Source organism: Brachionichthys hirsutus, chromosome 2 (assembly GCF_040956055.1).
Source record: "Brachionichthys hirsutus isolate HB-005 chromosome 2, CSIRO-AGI_Bhir_v1, whole genome shotgun sequence".
NCBI classification, from domain to species: domain Eukaryota; kingdom Metazoa; phylum Chordata; class Actinopteri; order Lophiiformes; family Brachionichthyidae; genus Brachionichthys; species Brachionichthys hirsutus.
This window is the reverse complement of record NC_090898.1, coordinates 12,752,659-12,771,488: the sequence shown is the minus strand read 5'-3', so window position 1 is coordinate 12,771,488 and position 18,830 is coordinate 12,752,659. Positions and strand designations below refer to the sequence as shown.

General features: G+C 42.4%; 1 protein-coding gene across 2 annotated transcripts in view; it reads left to right on the top strand.

Annotated features, from left to right (window-relative positions):
- The window catches only part of LOC137909696 (cadherin-4-like), a 200,517-nt gene that overhangs the window by 152,959 nt on the left and 28,728 nt on the right, over positions 1-18,830 (top strand). For both annotated transcript variants that reach the window (XM_068754167.1, XM_068754160.1), the window contains exons 5-6: positions 406-594; positions 17,575-17,730. In XM_068754167.1, the coding sequence (XP_068610268.1) occupies positions 406-594; positions 17,575-17,730 (345 nt within the window). The remainder of the gene's footprint in view (positions 1-405; positions 595-17,574; positions 17,731-18,830) is intronic.

Below are 18,830 nucleotides of genomic sequence, written 5' to 3'. Positions count from 1 at the left end.
TTAGTCACATGGCAGAAGAAAACCGACACAGGGGGGGTTTGAGCATTAAAGAGGATTATACACAGATGTTCTGAGAAATACACAAATATATGGAACGATCTGTTTAAGCAACTTCACAATGTTTCACCTCCCATCCGAGAGGCTCCTTCAGTGCTGACTTCCTCGGGAGTCTGGATTGTTCAACTCTACTGAGGTCACACGGACGGGCATTAAGAGGTCACCTTAACAGTTGAGTCAAAACTCTATTATTATGGGTCGTTAAAGTCATTGAAGACACAAGTGGCTGCTCTGCCTAGTGGGACATCACGTGATTCATTGATTTTGGTGCACGCTCTTTGACGGAAAATATTGTTTTAAATTTACATTAAGCATCCTCTTAAGTAAAGCTTTGTGTTTGTCTTAAAGGTCACGAAGGAGGAAGGAAAAGACCCAGAGAATAAATTCCATGTGCCACCTCCTATAATCATGTTCTCCGGATCCAGTGGAAAGAACGGCTCCAAGGGTAGCCTACGGAGACAGAAGAGGGACTGGGTGATCCCGCCGATCAACGTGGCGGAGAATTCTCGAGGACCGTTCCCCCAGATGCTCGTCAGCGTAAGTGACAGATATGATGCACAAAATCACTTATTTGCTCTGAATTTAGTTGGGATTTCTTGACTGTATTTCACAAGTGATGCTTGCACCCTTGCAGGTGATACAAACAAAATCGTAAGGTATTTAAACTGCCTTAAATGTCCCTCAGAAGTGTTCCCATCAGATACAGAACAGGCACCAGTGGAGCCAAGCAGCTAAAATCCTCCATGGTGTTAGGTCCATTGGGTTCACACTGAGACAAATGATTATTTCTGCTCCTTCATGCATCCTTTCTTTCTTTTGTCAGGCTGCTTCAGCAAGGTTGCACAAAGTTCAATACTTTTTCAATAGCTCCTTCATAACAATACAAATTTTCACAGACCCTTTCCTGCAGCTGTAACACGGGGTTATCTTGCAGTATGCAAGAATGAAAAAACTTTTACTCCCAAATCCAAAAGAGCAGTGAAGTGGTTCATCATTTATGTAAGGCTGATGGTTTAACCTTAAGTAGATGGGATGATAGTGACAAAATAAAGTAAATCATGTCGACGCGAGTAAAAGAATGCACCTCTCCTCATTTAGCATCCGAAGAATGAATCAACGCCAACTGACTCCCATCAGAGCAAATTTAATTCCTGCAAAAGATAAGCCCGACACAATGTCGGTCGGAGGTCAGGCCTGTTAAAGCGGTCTGGAAAAAGTTTAATGAACAAAAGTTCATGTGTTAAAGCTCATGCTGCTCCGTTTAAAAGATCCTGACCAAATCAAATACACAGTTTGTCTCTAACAAAACTAAGAGCAGGAATACATGACACAACACTTAACGCGACTATCATTCCAGGAGTCCAAAGCTGCATTCCCTTCTCTTTTTGTCTCAAATATCCAGCCATCCGCCGTTCCTCGCGCTTTACAAAACGCTCGCACTTAATCTCTTTTGGGTCTGAAATTGTACAAAAGAAGTTCTTTCCCCTTTTGCTTCTGTTCTTTGTCTCTTCTTTGTGTTTCATCCAGTCCTTGGGGGAAAGCCATGGTGAGCAGCTTTAAGGAATCTTTTTCCTGTTTTACTTTTTTTTTTCGGTGGGTTGGCGGGGAGGGGGGAGCAAAAACAAAGTCAAAGAAGAGTTTCTAAGTCTTTTTTGGAGTTGGAGCTATAGCTGGACTGTATCCCATCAGCTTGGCATGGCGTGGCATTCTCGTTTGAGCCTGCTGAGCCCTTCAGTAGTGCTACACCAGCCATAAATTGGCCAGACAGGTCTGCTGATTCTATGAGCTGGTCACAACCAGAGAAGGGCGGCGGGGGTGGGGCATGGAGAAAGAGCGAGGGTATCAAAAGAACATTTGGAAGTATAGTCTGCGGCCAAACACAAACCACTTTGTGCAGTAAATAGGTCCATCAGGGGCTGGTGGGTTGTTGCGTGCGGAACGTTCAGAGCAGAAGAGAAGTGATGCGTGCTGATGCCTCTGCTTGGTTCTCTGGCTCCAGTCTTTCTGTTTAATGATGACTGGAGGGCAGGCGGAGAACTGGAGATTTTAACAACAAGACGGCTCTGGGGGTTGGATGGCATGGGAATGGCTTTGCCGTACTTATTGTTGATGTGTTTGGTCCACTTTAATAACCTCTTTCATTCTCTGTCGGTAACTGAGGCATTTATGAATTTATTTCATTTCCCTCAATCAACAAAAAAGAAAATAAAAGAAAGCCAAATGCTTTACCAAAGTCTCTGAATTTTTCACATTTTCCTCGTCGTTGGACGCGATCCTTCCGTCTCACATTTCAACCTCGTCTACGACTGCGGCGTTGCTCGGTGCCGCGTGCGCTGCGGCCGTGTGACTCCTCCCCTAATGGCCTGTAAAGCCAGTCCTTTTGCTAATGGGCTGTTCTGTCATCGAGTGCAGCACAGAGTGGCGCGTAGACAACGGCCTTCCCCTCCATCCCTCCTCTTTACGCCCCATGCCCTGACCAAGTTGCCGTCATGTGGACAGGCGAGGTGACAGCAGCTGTCACCTGCATCTTCATGGGTCTGCAGGACCGTCACTTTGATCGGGCCGGCACCGGTTCAGGCAGGTGTCAGGAACAGAGACCCCGAATGACGCGCCTTAGAAAGTGCAGGCTTACACGGCTCAAGGAAAATGTTGACCGCTGTAAAGTTCTGGCACATCTGTTCTCTCTGAATCCAAAGCCGTGTCAGAGCTCAGGGAGACATTATGGACTGTTGTTGATGTCCCAGCTAAAAAGGATCACACGGTCACCCTTTTTTGTATGTGAGTTAGCTACATAGGGAGGAATAATCCATCCACCGCCGCACTGAATTCAATGTCAACTCACATGTGCTTTGTAGGGGCCATGATGGCGTGCGTCTCATATTTTGTTTCTTCTGTACTCTATGCTCTTTTGTTTTAATTACATTAAAGCTTAAATGATTTGTGTAGCATTTTGCTCACATCAGGAGTTATGTTATATTCACATATCACTGTGCAGAGTTGAATTAAATTTCATGCATTCCGTAGGAGTTTTAGAGGTGAGCATGTTAAAATTAGCATCTTCAATTTGCTCATCTTTTTAAAAAAAATAAAACAATTGTTTCACTGAAATTCCGGTGAGTGTTTCCAGGGTATTTTCTCCGGTAGCAAGGGGCATCGATGTCTACCAATTTTCTTTTTCTTTTTTTTTTAACAGCACTCCTGAAGTAATTGCTGTCCTCCCCTGTACATTGAGATGCAGCACTGTTTCGTGTTAAAGAATGTAAAGCTTATTATAATGCCTCGTGTGGAAACAATTGTGAAACAATTACTTTTATTAAAAGGGAAAAAAGTCCTAATAAAATGTCCTCATTTCCTTATTTGATCATGTTGTGTCGGAAATAATAGATGTGAAATGTTGTATAACGGCTTAGAAAAGACAAGCTTGAATCCAGAAGGTCGAAATTTGGTGTTATATATATATGATAGACAATATGAAAGAATATGGTGTATATGGCAGGTATAAGAACTGGTAGGCCGATTAGGAAAGGCATGAGGTGATGAGAGAGGCAGTTACTGGGTCTGCAAAGACATGGATGTTTGTTACATCACAGGAAACAGGGCAGGTAGATAATGAATGTTAGAATCTGACTGAAGTAAGTTTATCTCCATAAATTGGTGTTCTTTGTCACGCTCCTCCCTCTGCAACTAAACAGCCGTCTGTAGCATGTAAGGCACATTGATTTTTCACACAGGCTTTTTGAAACCTCCGATTGATCCACACACTTTTCTTAAGGCAGAGAGGCATCGACTTTTTTCTGCTTGGGTAAATAAAGACACAAGGTAACCCCCACCCCACTCAGCTCCCTCAACTCCCCCGTCAAGAACGGCCGTCAGCAGAAAAAAAAAGTTTATTCACTGCATCTGACATAAGAGGTGGATTGAGTCATCTTTGGACAGTACAAGATTAACCGATTGCCTGCTTTCTTAAAGTCATCTTTATGCTAAGCTAGCCTAGCTGTACTGTAGATTCATATTTAATAGAATGATACAAAACTTGGTATCATTCCCGTCGACAGTAGTTCTCATTCTGACATTCCCAAAAAGTCAACTACTCCTTTAAGATTTTATAAAATGTGATTTAACTCTCCCCATTTACCAAGCCTGACTGAAGCAGGGCAAGTGTGCCTTCATTCTGCCTTGCCATTCTGTACAAATACATAGAAATAATGGTGTATATATAAATAATAATATATAAAATATGTACATTTGAGCATCTAGGAGCATTCAATGCGTACAGAATAGACAAATAAACTGAAAATTAGAAATAAAAGCTTGATATGAAGAGAAAATGCTAATAATAATACTAGATATTGATCTGTCCCTGCAGATATTTGTACGTCTCAAGTAATCTTGAAAATATGTTTTTTTAAGTTCAATTTTTAACGAAACAAGAACATTTTAATTTAAGCCAGATAATGAATGAGTCTGCCATTAGGTTTATAATTTGAGTATGGATTAAGTTTTATATCCCTCTCGTTTATTTTATTGAGAAAGACATATTTGGAGAACTGGATCGAAGATGACTTCGACCCCGTCTTCATTTTCGGTTGCTTTTGGTCGGCTGTGCGTCCCCAGAATGGAAAAGCAAGATATTCCCAGACTGGCCAAATAAATGAGTTCTTGTCCAAAGCCTTTCATTGACAGGAATTTTCTAGAAAGACTTGTATTTTTAACCTCTAATTGACAAGTCTTGTGAAAAAGCAACTGGTTCTGATGTGACATGCATTGCGGTGTTATTTTTTATTATGCGCGCTGCAGCATCTGTGCCCCACTTTCCACGTCTCTCTCCATGGACAACGTTTAGAAAAGCATTTTCTGAGCAGAATGAGACCCCCCCACACACACACACACACACACACACCCACACACACCCTTCAGACACGATGTGCCCTCTTTCTCCTTTGCGTACGTTTACCAGTGATTAATGGCTGCTCAGCTTCACCGACAGACTCCGCAGCAACAAAAACACCAGATAGACATACAAGAAGAAAAAAAAAGACAGCCAAAAACATCTGAAAGAAAAAAGCAGCAAACAAATCCAGCTTATGCACTAGTGAGACAGAGCTGGAATTGGAGCCGGGTCTGATTACTTTGGAGAATTTAGGGTGGAGGTGGCTGAGATGGGAGGATTTCAATGAGGAAAAGAAAAAGCAACAGAAAGGAGAGAGCGAAAAGGACCAAAGAGAAGCAATGCAGTGCTCGAGGAGGATTACAAGCATGCCTGTGTTTGTGTTTGGGTCTGATAGACTTCCCGGAAAACTCACTGCCTCTTCCCTCGAGTTGAATGGAGCCTTCTGGCATCTGCCACCCCGCCGCTCGGCCAGCCCCAGCTCCGCATCGCTGCAGCCTGCCCCTTTTTATCTTTTTTTTTTTACCCTCTCCCCTGCTGAGACATACGCTCATGTGCACGCACACGTAATCACAAACAAACACAGCACACAAACGCACGCACGCACGCATACGCAGAGATGGCCTGTCCTACGCAGGCAGCAGACAAAGGATCAGCAAAGCGCATGTGACTCGTTGCCGTTTTGTATATGCTTATTGTTCGGGGGGGTTCGTTTGGTCGCATTCTGCTTTATCCCCCGAACAAAGAGCAGTAAAAGCAAAGCCAGAAAAAACAGATTCCGTCTTGTTTTATTTTTCTTTTTCCACAAGAGAAACCACAGGATGATAAAATGCAGTATTAAAGGATCACAGTCCAATCCAGAGCACGGGAACCACACTGCTCCTCACGCACGCTTCATGGATGAGGAATTGAGCGTAACTCATTTTTGTTTTTGAGGTTTAATAAATTCAGATTGTGAAAACACTTCTAACTTAGAGTCTGTCAGGCATGTTGTCTGCACAGGATGTGCACCGCTCTGTATGTATCCAAGCATATTTTGTTCTGGCCTGATTTTTGAGTTTGCATTTTTTGTGTTCTTTGTGCCCTGCTCCTTTTTTGGCAGGAAATCATTCTTAACACACATGTATACTCATTCCACACACACACACACACACACAGGCTAGATTTGGTCAAGCCAGGAAAGAAAAGAAGAATGGGAAAAAGCTTTCTTTCCATTATGGGTGGATCTCCTGTAGAGTTGGAAGAGGGAAGAAAAAAGAAAACGTCCAAGGTCGACTGTAGGGGGAGAGGTCAGCATTTCGTTTGTTCTTTGTTTTACTCGGTGACACATCTTGACAAATTTTAAATTCTTTTTTTTTTTTTTTTGGTTTTTCGTCTGAATTCAACCTCCTCAGTAATTCTTCACACAAGGTATTTTCTTTCCAGACCGCAGCTGTGAATTTTCTCCAAGCCTAAGCAAACCCTACTGGGATAGCTCAACAACATTGTATTTGTAGGAAAGATGATGTTAGTTAAGGTTGACAATTTGTTTTGTTTTTTAGTAAAATAGATTCATATTTATAATGAAAATTCATCGGGAGGAATTGTAATCACTTTGATAATCCCTTGACCTTTCCTCTTGCTTTGCCATCAGGTTCAAGTTTTAAATTACCCCGTTTCTTTGCCTTATGTCTGACTTTCTGTTCAATCATTTGCATTCTCGTTGTTTCATCCGCAGGTCCTGTTTTAAGTTGGCATGGACTCACACAACAACCAGTTGTATGGCATTAAGGCCAAAGCACACCGATGCTTGCCGAATCTTACAAAGATACCAGCTTGGATGCAAGATCCTTCCTCGCGCTCAAACCTAATTATAAAAAAAATAGGATTAGTGCACGCACATTGAGAGTACCTAAACTTTGGCACATGCAAGTGCAAAATAGAATTAATAGCTATTCATTTATTTTAAAAAATGTGCTCTTGCATCCGAGTATGTTGCGGATGGATTTTAGTTGCACGCCCTTGGAGTTACGATGGAATGATTAAAACATTAGAAGAAGTTGAGAGTGCTTTATATTGTTACTCTTGCTAATGGTGTCTTGTAATGGAGGAGCATGCTCAGCTCTGTCTCTTTTGACAGGTCACGTCATAAATGAAACATAGAGCCGTAAAAGCAACTTGACCGTCTTCTCAATAGCTTGGGACATGGGTATTTATACGAGAAGAGGTGAGCACCTGAGTGCTCATTAATATCTAATGCTAGGAGGTGTCCGAGGGCAATCAGAAAATAAGGGCATGAATTAATTGCCGGCTGCGCTTCTTTTTTGCGTGCTTTTCCTGCAGTTCTGTGCTTTCCTAAGAGTCAGACCCCTTTACTCTTTTTTTTTTACAGTGTTCTTGTTCTGGCAAATAACAAATACCTTCTGGACTTAATTTTCTTTCCTCTAATAAAATTAGTGAGATCAATGTAATTACATTTATCTTTAGGAAATGGACTCTCCTACAATCTCCCGGTATTGACAAGAAAATGAATTTTTTGCCTTGTGTTTTCTCCCGTGTTCAGCAAAGTGAGACCGGAATGTAATTTTCACTGTTTAATATCTCATTATTTTCAAATTAGCGGTGTTAAGTCACGGTAAACGTGTTCATCAGGCGCACTTGGCTGACGTTTGGCTTTTCAATGGAAGAGCATCCAAACGTGGCATTATTGTGTGTACCTGGCCCAGAGCTGCTACGACTATGACTTTACTGCAAAAAAACAAACAACAAAATATGTGTTTCAGCCACCCACTCACTCTGACACACACACGCACACACACACACACACAGAGAGAGAGATTAGCACACACATGTTCATAAATCCCCCCACCGACGCATTCCTCTCTGATAGCACCAGGCGGGCTCCCTCCTGGGTTCGGTTGGTGTTAAATTAAACAGTAAATCATCTCACCAAAAGACACAAGAGTTATGTGTGAGTCAAGGGCAACAGTTCTGGTCCCTTTAATAGGAGATGAGGAGAACTTTATGAAGGAGATAAATAACAGCTTAACAAACAGGCTCTGTCTGGTCCCCTGGAGGTTGGCCCCCACGACCCTGCGGATCAGTAGGATGAAGGAGAGCCAAGAATATATTTTCCTCTGAAGACATGAAAATATAATGTGCGGAAGAAAGATATTCTGAAGGGGACTCGGGGATGTAAGGGAGCGGCGATAACGTGGGAGGGTTCGAGGGCGGTGGCGATATGAGACAAGGTCAGTCAAATTATCAGAAGGACAGAATGACAGTAGAGTGGAGGAGTGGATATGGAGGAAACATGCGGGAAACGCCGAAAGGGGAGGAAGCAGGGCTGTGCCGTCCTCCTCCCTCCGTTCGGCAACTCACATTTACCTGGAAGACAAAAACAGGGTAAAATCTCAATCAACACAGCAACCGTATGAAGAAGAGATGAAAAGATGTAATTACGAGTGGAAAGACCTTGGGTGTAGGAACGAATAGAATCAAAAGTCATTTATAAAAAATATATATATAAAAATATATAATATATTCTAATCTATCAGGCTTGCGCCAGAATAGAGTGACCCTTTTTACTCATTCTGGATTTTGCAATCATGCAAACATAATGGACACTATCATGGGGTGATCGTGTTTTTGTGTCCTGGTCAAAGCCTTCAGTGCACCCACACACACACACACCTGGCAGTAGCACAGCCACGCAAACTTTCCATTCCCACTGTAATGTGTGTAATAAAATTCTTGACTGCTCAATGAAATGCTTACAGCGCCTGAAGATGAAATGCCTCCTAAAGGAAACCGTTAACCAACAGATAAATAGTTACTGCTATTTGATATAACTTTGCGAGATCATCTTTAATTCTGGTTCGTGTGTATTTCCGGTCAATATTCCCCGATGCCTCTTCAGACAATTTTATTTTCCCTTCCCTTCCTGGGGAAACGATCCTCCTCTTCTCCTGCAGCTCTATAAAAGCTCCAACGTCCCACACTGTTCATAAAACCATAGTGACGTGTGGCTCTTTGCAGCGGCCGAAACACAGCGGATAATATGGGTCATTTGAGACTGTGCAAAATGCTTTTTTATGTAAGGTGATTTGTTCTGGCTGCTGTGCAGTTGGCGGCACTTTGAAGAAGTCCCAGCGTCAGGCCAAGTGGCTCAGGCGGCTAGTGCATTTCCACATTTTCAGCAGAGACTTCCTGATGACTTCCCGGAATAGGAAGAGGGTCTCTGGAACTGTTCTCCACTGGCCTTGATCCGTTTCCTGATCTTGTATCAGTCGAAGCGCGACATGCTAAAGGGATCAATCCCGTTTGCATCGGCCACCTGAGCGTCATCCTGATGGTGCACATGCACACACTCAAGACACAGATGTGTGGCTTGCACACATATACGCACACATTCTTCCTCATTCTTCCAAGGTTCATTTGTCAATATGACAGCCGGACTCCTGCTGCCGTGGCGTTTGCCAACAGAATGCCTCAGCCGGTTAGCCGGAGCCAGAACATCCTGGGAAACATTCTGAAACACGGAGGACGCGGTCCGACCGTGCGTGTGAGCGCATCCGACTGTGTGTTTGTGTTGCGAACGTGCAACTTTTCAAAACACTCAGCAGCAGCGAAGCGAGGTCCAGCCCCTCTCCAGTTCCACCCCCCCTGCGTTTGGCAGGGCCAGGCTTGGCAGGGTGCAGCCCATTTTGTCAGGCTTCCAGCCGACTTCAAACGAGCACACGGCTCTGGCCTCTACCTGAACACTTTGCCTCCTTTGCTTTTTCCTGAGACATCTGCTTACTTCATGTTTGCCTCTGTAGGCTGGGGGGTGGGGGGGGGTGAACTGTGAATGCTTTGCCTTCAAAATAACACTTCAGCTGGAGCGGCAGGAAGCATGTGCATGCAGTGATGTAAGCAGGGTTTTTTTTTTTTCGGACTACATTAACAAGCCGGTGCATGACAGGATCTTCTGAAGGTCAATTGTCTCGACAAACAGGGAAAAACTTCATCATGTCCAATCAAACACATCCTGACAGCTTACAGAAACGTCCCATTTCCACGTTTGCTGCCACAAAGACTCGTGTTCTCCAACATGGTAGCGCTGCGCTAGTTAAAAAAGCAGCCACTTTATTTCCCATCCTCTTACTTTCACCCCCCCCTCACTCCTTCATCCCTCCATTTTTTACTGTCGTCGACATTTCTCCTCTTCGCGGCTGCCTGGTGAATTTAGAAAATGAAACGAAGAAAAATAAGGAGGGATGTGGGAAAAGAGCAAGTGGGGATGAAAAGATGTATGTGTGTGTGATTGCATGTGTTGGTAGTGTGTATGGGGACGGGGGGGGGGGGGGGGTGTTAAATGGTTGGGAAATCTCTCTCTCTCTGTTTCTTTCTACCTCTTTCTCTCTCCCTCAGTCCCTAGGAGTCTTTAATTACTTAAATTAGTTTTTCTGGGGGTGAGGGCACGAGGAAGGGAAAAGGGAATAATAGGGGGGTCCTTGACACTGTCCTTGGGAACCTTGGGGAGTGGTTTGGGAAGTCATTCATGCAGCCATCACATTCCCAATTTCACGATTTAATCAGTGCCCTAATGAAAGAGAGTGATGGAGCTAGAGAGACAGGTAATATTGAGACGGTAGCCTTTATCCTCTAACCCTGCTACGCAAAAGCGAAGGGGCGCCGCCTCTCTTTGTCCGCCTCGACAATGGCTGCCTAATTTTCATTCTCCCCGCATGGAAAGGGGGAGCGTTTGGAAGGCGGGCCATTGCATTGTCACCCCCAGAGAGAGTCACCTCTAATTTGCCATAAGCCTGTACTATTAAAAACCAGACTCCTTTCAAATTACAATAATGGGAAAAGTCATTCACTGCTTAGCTTCCATTACTCTGTGTTATTCTCTCTAATTCTTTTCATAATCTTCCCAGCTTCACTTCTAGCTGTCATTCAAATGACACAAAATCACCTTTTTCTCCATTTGCATTTGTGACACTCACATTGAGCTTGATGAATCCGAAAATTCTGTCCCTTTTGAAAATGTAAGAATGATTTCCAGATCCTCTCGTTTTACTGCAGTGTCTCAAACTGACTAAATGTGTCCTTGTGGTGATTCATTTTAATATGTCAATTTCCTCTCACCTCTATAGCTTGTTCAGTTTTAATATCTCTAAAGAGACAACAGGTCAAGCAAACGGTTTTAACTAGGAAGTCTTATTAAAAAGCACAAAATTCAGGGATCCCTGGAAGGAGTGCATGATTGTGACTCATTCACATTACATACAGCTCCTCTGTCCAAATGCAGCACTGCTTCCTGACCCCTACTCACCCACTCAATCTGCCAGGTCTCTGTTAGCCATTAGCCTGCAGCTAAAAAGCAAGTGCCTCAAAATGGTAATACTGCCCTCTAATAATTGCCGGCTTAACTTTGTTTTTAACTTTAAGTTGAGCGGTGGCATTGCAGAAAATAATTCACCATTTGGTTCCCTTAGTTTTATTAACGGTTATTCATTGAAGAAATTCAAGATTTCAAGACTTTACGGTGCTTGTCCTGAATCTCAGCTGCTTCGGGCATCACTTCCCGGACCAAGCAACACGTGTTTTTAGCCATCGACGGTTTTCGCCCACCGTTTACAGACTTTGATTATGTCAGCCTACAAAAGGAATGCTGCCACCTGTCTCAGATTAATGGCTCTTTTCTATGAATCTTCCATTGACAGGAGAGATTAGGGTCTTCAGAACAAATAGCATGGATATAACAAAATCGATCAAGCAGAGCTTTACTCGGATTTGTGTTATTTTCATACAAAAATTAAACAGTCAGGCGTGCATATCTGCAGATCGCACGTTCAGATAAAGATTCATTCGGCTAAAGACCATGTGTCATCCTAAGACAGCAAATGAACACAAGATGCGATGCTGTTTGTGCTTATGTTGAAGTGACTAAGTATATTTATGAGAATTGTAATTTAGACGGAGAAACATGAAATAAACCTGGTCCTATCCTTTGAAGAGATACGCTGCTTTCCATCAAAGCTCGGGTAAACGTTTTTTTTTTTTTAATGTTCAATACAGGCGCATTGCAAGGTATCATTTTATCTGTATGTCTGCAGCAGAGCACACCTAGCAGATGGTGTGTGTGTGTGATATACAATTCCACCTTAAAACCTTTCTCTTGTAGATGCTCTTTCTCTTCAGAATCAGGTAGTCTGTTTGTGGCTTCGTGGCATTACCTGTGCTTCTTGCTTGCCTCTTTAAGCAGGCTTTACTGTCCTGTTGAAGGAACATTTCTCTTTCCTGCTTCCTGTTTGTTGGGCTTCAGATGCGTGAAAAGGCCTGGCTCTCTGCTCTTTAGGGATTTGATGAGACTTCGCCGTCTGCAAAAGACGGCGTCTGATGTCCCACTGTTCGCTGAACCAGTGTCACTGTCTGAAACTCCAGTGCACCTAATTGGCACACTCATGCGAGGCCTCCGTCTGTTTGTGTGCACGCCTCTGTTTCTTTTTATGGTTGTCTACGATTTATGTTCGTATTTTTAAGACAGGTACAGTTGTGCTCGGGTTTGAACTGCTTTCTCACAGCGAGAAGGTTATGGATTACAACCTATATCGTCAGCCATACATGTGACCGTCAGATTGTAGTAGAAGCTTCTTCTCATATACTGCACATAACCTTTATGTTGCAGTAAAAAAAATGTTTTTAATTATGAATTCAAAAAATTAACTGTGAAACCAGTAACTGTACTTGTGTGAGGTATGCAAAAGTGTTGAGCATATTTAGGCATCATTTTAAAATGACAGACATACGGGCATCCATATGGAAGTCGTGCTAGCCCCTCAGCTCGTAGCTAGCCATTGCTATAACCATGAGCTTTACGAGTGGCATCAGTTGTGCAAACATCCTGTAGCGATTATGTTCTCAAAGCACAGGCCATCTCTCCGATGTTAAGCTCTCATCTCCAGGGATCCCTCGGCATAAACTGTCTCAGTCCAGCATCCTGCTGTAATAGGCCATATGAAATAGTGGGCGATCAATACAACAGCAAACATCTGTGATAATTACCTCTCTATCCTAACTTGGCTTCCCTCCTATTCTCCCTCTGTCCTACGACTTCACCACTAAACATAGGCCTTGCCACACACAGTTCATTTCAATTCAATAGACTTTATTTATCCTTGAGGGGCATGAATCAGTAAAATCAAAACTAAAGTCCTCCAAAACTGAATTTAACTATCTTCTGGTATGAGTCCAAAACTGTTACCTTCCTTCTAATTGTCTCGAAATCAACTTGAAAAATGCCAGTTTGGTTCAATTATCCAATCTACAACAGCAATGTTTGTTCCTCAAGTACATGTACAGAGTTTGACAACATCCTTTAATGTGTTTTGAATTTGCAAAGTGGTGCATGCAGGGTATTTTTATGGGCATAGCTTGTGGTATATTTCACTCACCGTCACCCACATCTGATATATTTGCTGTCTGATCACCACAAACCACCCCAGTGAATGGTTTCACTGAAAGTGACCACAAACTCGACTGGTTGCTCCTTTATGGGATACCGAAGTTCTGCTTTTGTCTTCAAGGATGTGTTATTTATAATATTGCTTGAGGAAAGAAAGAAAAGTTCAGCCATTGAACCAACTTCCTTTATACAAAATGATTAGTATGAGTGTTTATATCATTTGTACGGTAATGATTTTAATTTCACCCTTAATGCCTCAAGATCATTACAGCTTGCATATGGTGATTGCAGTGCTCTATACACACATGCTAAACCAATTTCTTAAAGTTAATTGCAATTTACCCTCAGCTTGCAATTTAAAATATCCAATATATATATATGTGTGTGTGTGTGTGTGTGTGTGTATGTGCGCGTGTTATATGCTGCCTCATCAAAGAGAACTGGAGGAATCTGTTCAGTTCTTTAGACCAAAGCATTTCTCTCCACTGAGTTTGGGTTGTGATTCATTTAATTTAGGGTACAGATTAGACCATTGCATAATATTGTAAATGCTTTAGTTATATGTGCTAATTTTATTTAATGTAGTTTAATGACAAATTGTATTCTAAATTGTGCACATGCAATATCATGAAAATCCAGAGGGAAAATGGCCAACATTCAAAGTAAAACATGTTTCATAACACATTGGATAGTGTTAAATACAGCTAGAATTAACATGCATCATTGTGTGGGATGTAATCTTTAGAATTACCATGCAAAAGAATGTGTTCAATGTGCATCCTGATCACAAAGCAGAGGTGACTAGAACAGAGCATTGCTGAGGTCGAGTGAAGCAACGGAAGGACAACAAACGTCCCATCGCGAGCTTCATGACATCCAGTTTGTTTTACTTGCTGAATATTTCATAAATAATTGACTCCTTTCTTATAAGATCAGTTTTACAAACACTAGTAAACAGAATCATTACCTGTTTTTTCCACTCGCTGATCAATTTAGCAGCAGCGAAAGGACTGCCATGGCTCATTGGCGTCTGTTGGTGTATTCATGCGCTTCATCTCAGGCGACACAAAATCCGGCAGCGGTGCGTGGAGGCGTGTTTATGACCGTAAAACAATCAGAAGAGAACACTGGATTATTCACGTCATGCACATCTTTGTTGTGATTAATGCCGCACCCCTTTATTGGCAGTCGATCTCATTCGCTGCTGTCACAAGCTGGACAGGAGGGATCATTTTCATTCCCCCCCCCTGACAAACTGATAGAGAGACACACAAGCGCGTCTGACAACGCATACACACGGCAATAGATGGATGCCTCCTCAAATGTTAGCTAACACAAATATTTAAGTGAGCTTTAATTCTCCTGCACCCCAGTTGCCGTGGTGGAATGGTGCATCTTTGTTCTCCATTCCTCCCTCTTTATCTCCATTACTGTGTTTTCCCTGAAGACCCAGCAGTATGATAATTCCTTATTTGATTCAGTTTTGCCTTGCAGAAAGGAGCAAAGCGCTGTGATAAGATCTCCTTAAGAAGCAGACAAGTTGTCAGTAATGAAGGGAATTGCTTTGATCCGTCGACAAATAGGTCATTTAGACAGTGTCTGGTTTCTGATGCCGGATGATACAGTCCTCTCTCTCTCTCTCTCTCTCACCGCCTCTTTCTTTCAGTCTCGCCATAAATCTCTCTTAGCTGAGCGCCATTTGTCCTGCCTGTCTCATGTATATAAATGCACACGCCATCAAAGAAATAGAGGAAGAAGAAAATCCGGAAGAAAAATAAATATTATTGATGCATTTTAATCTTTTTTGTTTCTTTTTGCATCCATTACTGTTTTAGTTGTCTAACAAGAGAAAGACAGTTTTAGAGATTCACTTTTTTTTGTTAAAGAATTGTTCTTTAAACACTGAGCTTTCTTTTTTCCGACACCTTCCTTCCCTTTCTGAAGCTGTAATGGCGGATTGACGGCGACAGTTGCCCACTAATTATATTACGTCCTACCTGTCACAGTATTCTGTCATGAAAGGAAGAGACCACCATGGAGACATTGCAGTAGGGTGGATGCTTGATTGTTTGGTCGAAGGGATTCTGACGACATCTATCTTTAGTTATAAAACAGCTAACGTAAACCTTATGGAAAGGCTGGAATGATTGAGGAATTCTGTCCCCACTCTCGACCCCTGGGTTGATAGTACGGAAACGGGAGCGGGGGAATCATGGAGGTGGAGGGGCAAACCCAAATGGAATTATGGAGAGCTATCACTTTCTAACTGGTTAGGATTTATACTCCACTGCCAAGGCCAACAGATTTAAGTAATTTCATTTTTCATGCATGAATTCCGTCCCCACGGAAACCTGAAGCAGAAAGAGCGAGAGAGGTTAGGATACAGCAGAAGAGAGAGGCTGAGAGAGAAAAGGAGGTAAAGCAGAGAAGGGAAACCAGAGGAAAGGAGAAGGGAGGAGAAGGGGGGGGGGGGGTGATTGAGAGGGGGGGAGACGGTTTGGAAGTCAAATGTATAATAATTGCTTGTATTTCCTAATGTGACAGGAGAAGTAAATCGAATCAGTGTGCCGCAGTCTCTTTTGCTTTGCCTACAGAGGAGGGTAATGGCGGCAGATTGAGAGTTCAACCGAGTTGCCAGCTGGATGTTTGTTAGTTTGTTGGTGTTTAACGGGTAGCGTTTCTTTGAAGTAATAGCAGTCGATGCCTGCAGCTCGTTAATTATCATAGCTGTCAGCAGTAATTCACTAAAATATGTGCAGAGCATTCTGATATTCTCCTCCTATTCCCCAAAGAAAAAAACACACACACACACACGCACAAATGTAATAAATGGGATGCTGTGACAGCTCCTCTTGCGTTCTTACAGGGACAACGTCTGCGACTGATCGCATTTGTTTGATCCCAAAGACGCGACACAACAGAACATTTATAATACAGATTTGATGATAATGTTGAAACTGAGAAAGCGGAAGAGGAGGAGGTGTCAGACATACGCAGGGTGACGGGATGTATTCCCACCAGCAGAAAGCGTGGAGACAACACCTGTCTCATTCTGCAGCCCGTTCCTCATCCTTGTTAGTTGTTCCAGCCATTTTCACAGCAGGGCAAAATTACCAGTGTGTCAAAAGTGCACCTAAATTGGTTCTTCAAGTGGTGATAGATGGAGATGAATTTGGATAGCCGCACTCTTCTGGTGTAGCGTCTCTCCACTGAAATAGTCATTGATTAGAAGAAAACGGATGGTCATTACGGCGTGTGTGCGCGTGTGTGTGTGTGTACTCCATGTCCCCACATTCTGGCACAAGAGTATGATTGAGTCGGATTGATACATCGACTGATGTTCACGGCCGTGCTGCGTAGTTAATGGCTAGAGATGGGATGCTTCCAGGTTTGGACTCTATTTTGCCACTAAATTGCAAAACTCTTCCAAATGATTCCAAATTACAGAGCACTTCAGCCAAATCTGAGGCTGAGCAGCGCACTTAATGCACCTATTAGACGTGTATGCGGTAAGAAAGGCAGACCCAAAATACAGGCCTGTTTCTCGAGGAACATCCTGCTCCTCATCTTCCACAGTTATTAAATCATTTTTCTCTTTTTGTGTGCGTTCCTTGGATTCTTGACTGTTTTTCCCTGGCCATTTTTTCTCTCTCCTCAGAATGTCTTTATTGCTGTGATGCGTGATGCTGCTTCCCCAATCATACTCCGAATATTTCCAATTTCCTATATCATTTTCATTTTTGTTCAAAACGCGCCTGCACATTCCCCCCTGGGTTTCGACAAAGCTTAATGAATCACTACCTGGCTGTCAAAGTTAACAGTAAATATATGTTGATTTCACTTCTCCCTCCCTGAAACGAATTAAATTTCTGTTTTGATGCTGTCAGTTTCTCCCCAGCCGAATACATAGGACTTCCTGCACGGCACTAATGAAATCCTTGAATACATATTGGTGCAAAAAATGTGTGAAGAGATTGTGTAAAGTCAAAATTATTAATCCTAGAGGTTTGATATTAAAAAACTGATCCTTGAATAATAAATACCCCGAAGCCACAATATGTGTTGGATTTCAGTTTCTTTTCCCGCAGAGAGGAATAGACACAGAAAACATTGTGTAGGCTAATGAAGCACGGTGTGACATCTTAATAAATGCGTTGGTGGCAAATTTATCGAGCTCTCGTCTTTGTTGGTGTTGCAGATTCGTTCAGACCAGGACCAGGACATCTCCATCCGATACAGCATCACAGGGGTTGGAGCGGATCAACCACCCAATGAGGTGTTCAATATCGACCCCATGCTCGGGAAGATGTTTGTCACAAAGCCTCTCGATCGAGAGCATCGCTCTTCTTACCATGTGAGTCAGTCTCTCTCTCTCTCTTTCGCTCTCTCTCTCTCTCTGGCACACACACACAGACACGGCCACGACCTTGGACATGACCCACAAAAATTTTTATATAGCCAATTAACCCTTGACACTTTAGTCTTTATACCATGTGATAATAAACCAGAAGAAGTTCTACACATTAAATGCTATTTCATACAAATAAAATAAAACACTTGCCTTAATATATGTGTTTGTGCTTGTCTGTGTGACCGTTGTAACAGCTATTAAATCAGTTTTATGAGGTGCTTAATTAGGTGTTAGGACACACTTTGTTGAGAAAACTGGAGCTAGCACAGAATGAGGCGATAGCGATTGTGATTTCTTTTTTTGACAGTCGTTCTTTTGGCTCTTGGCTCTTTTTGAATACCAAAATGTAGCTGCAGGCCTTGGCAATTTTATTTTTTACCAAGTTAAACTATTAATTTACCTATCATTATGAAATATACGTAGGACAATCACACTAGATCTGAGTAATCATTTCTTTTATCTGGTTTTTTTTTTCATTGTGTTGGCTGTCAGGAACAGAAATATTCAATGATGAATGAATAGCACTGAATTCGACTTTTTTTTGGCCTCAAATAGGTGCCACAGCTTGATGTGCGAAGCTTAAGCTGAAAAGAAGCACAAGTCAGAGAATGTGCTCATTAATCATTAAGCTCTTAGCCAATCAGCCACATTCTTTTTCTTTTTCAATGCTTTCAGCGTGGCACAACATGAAAAGTCTCACAAATGACCTGGTAGGAGAATAAAACCTGAATGATTTAACCCCCAAAACATTTTTTACTTTTATTTGCCTTATAAATGCATTAGAACAAAATGGTTTAAATGCAAAACCAACACCTGTCTGGCTATCATTTAAATTGAATGAAGCCTAAAACCTCATCTTAGTCCTGGTCTAAGTATAAACAGTTATCCAAAGTGCATATAGAATGTAAGAAAATTGTTATAAGCAGCTTCAGCGAATAGCAAGTCTTTCTGGTTGCTAGAAATGAGCGCCCGCATGCTTTGATGTAGTGAGCAGCGACCTTGTGTTGTGATAGTTTCTGCCTTTGGTTTCCTTCGTCTTTGTG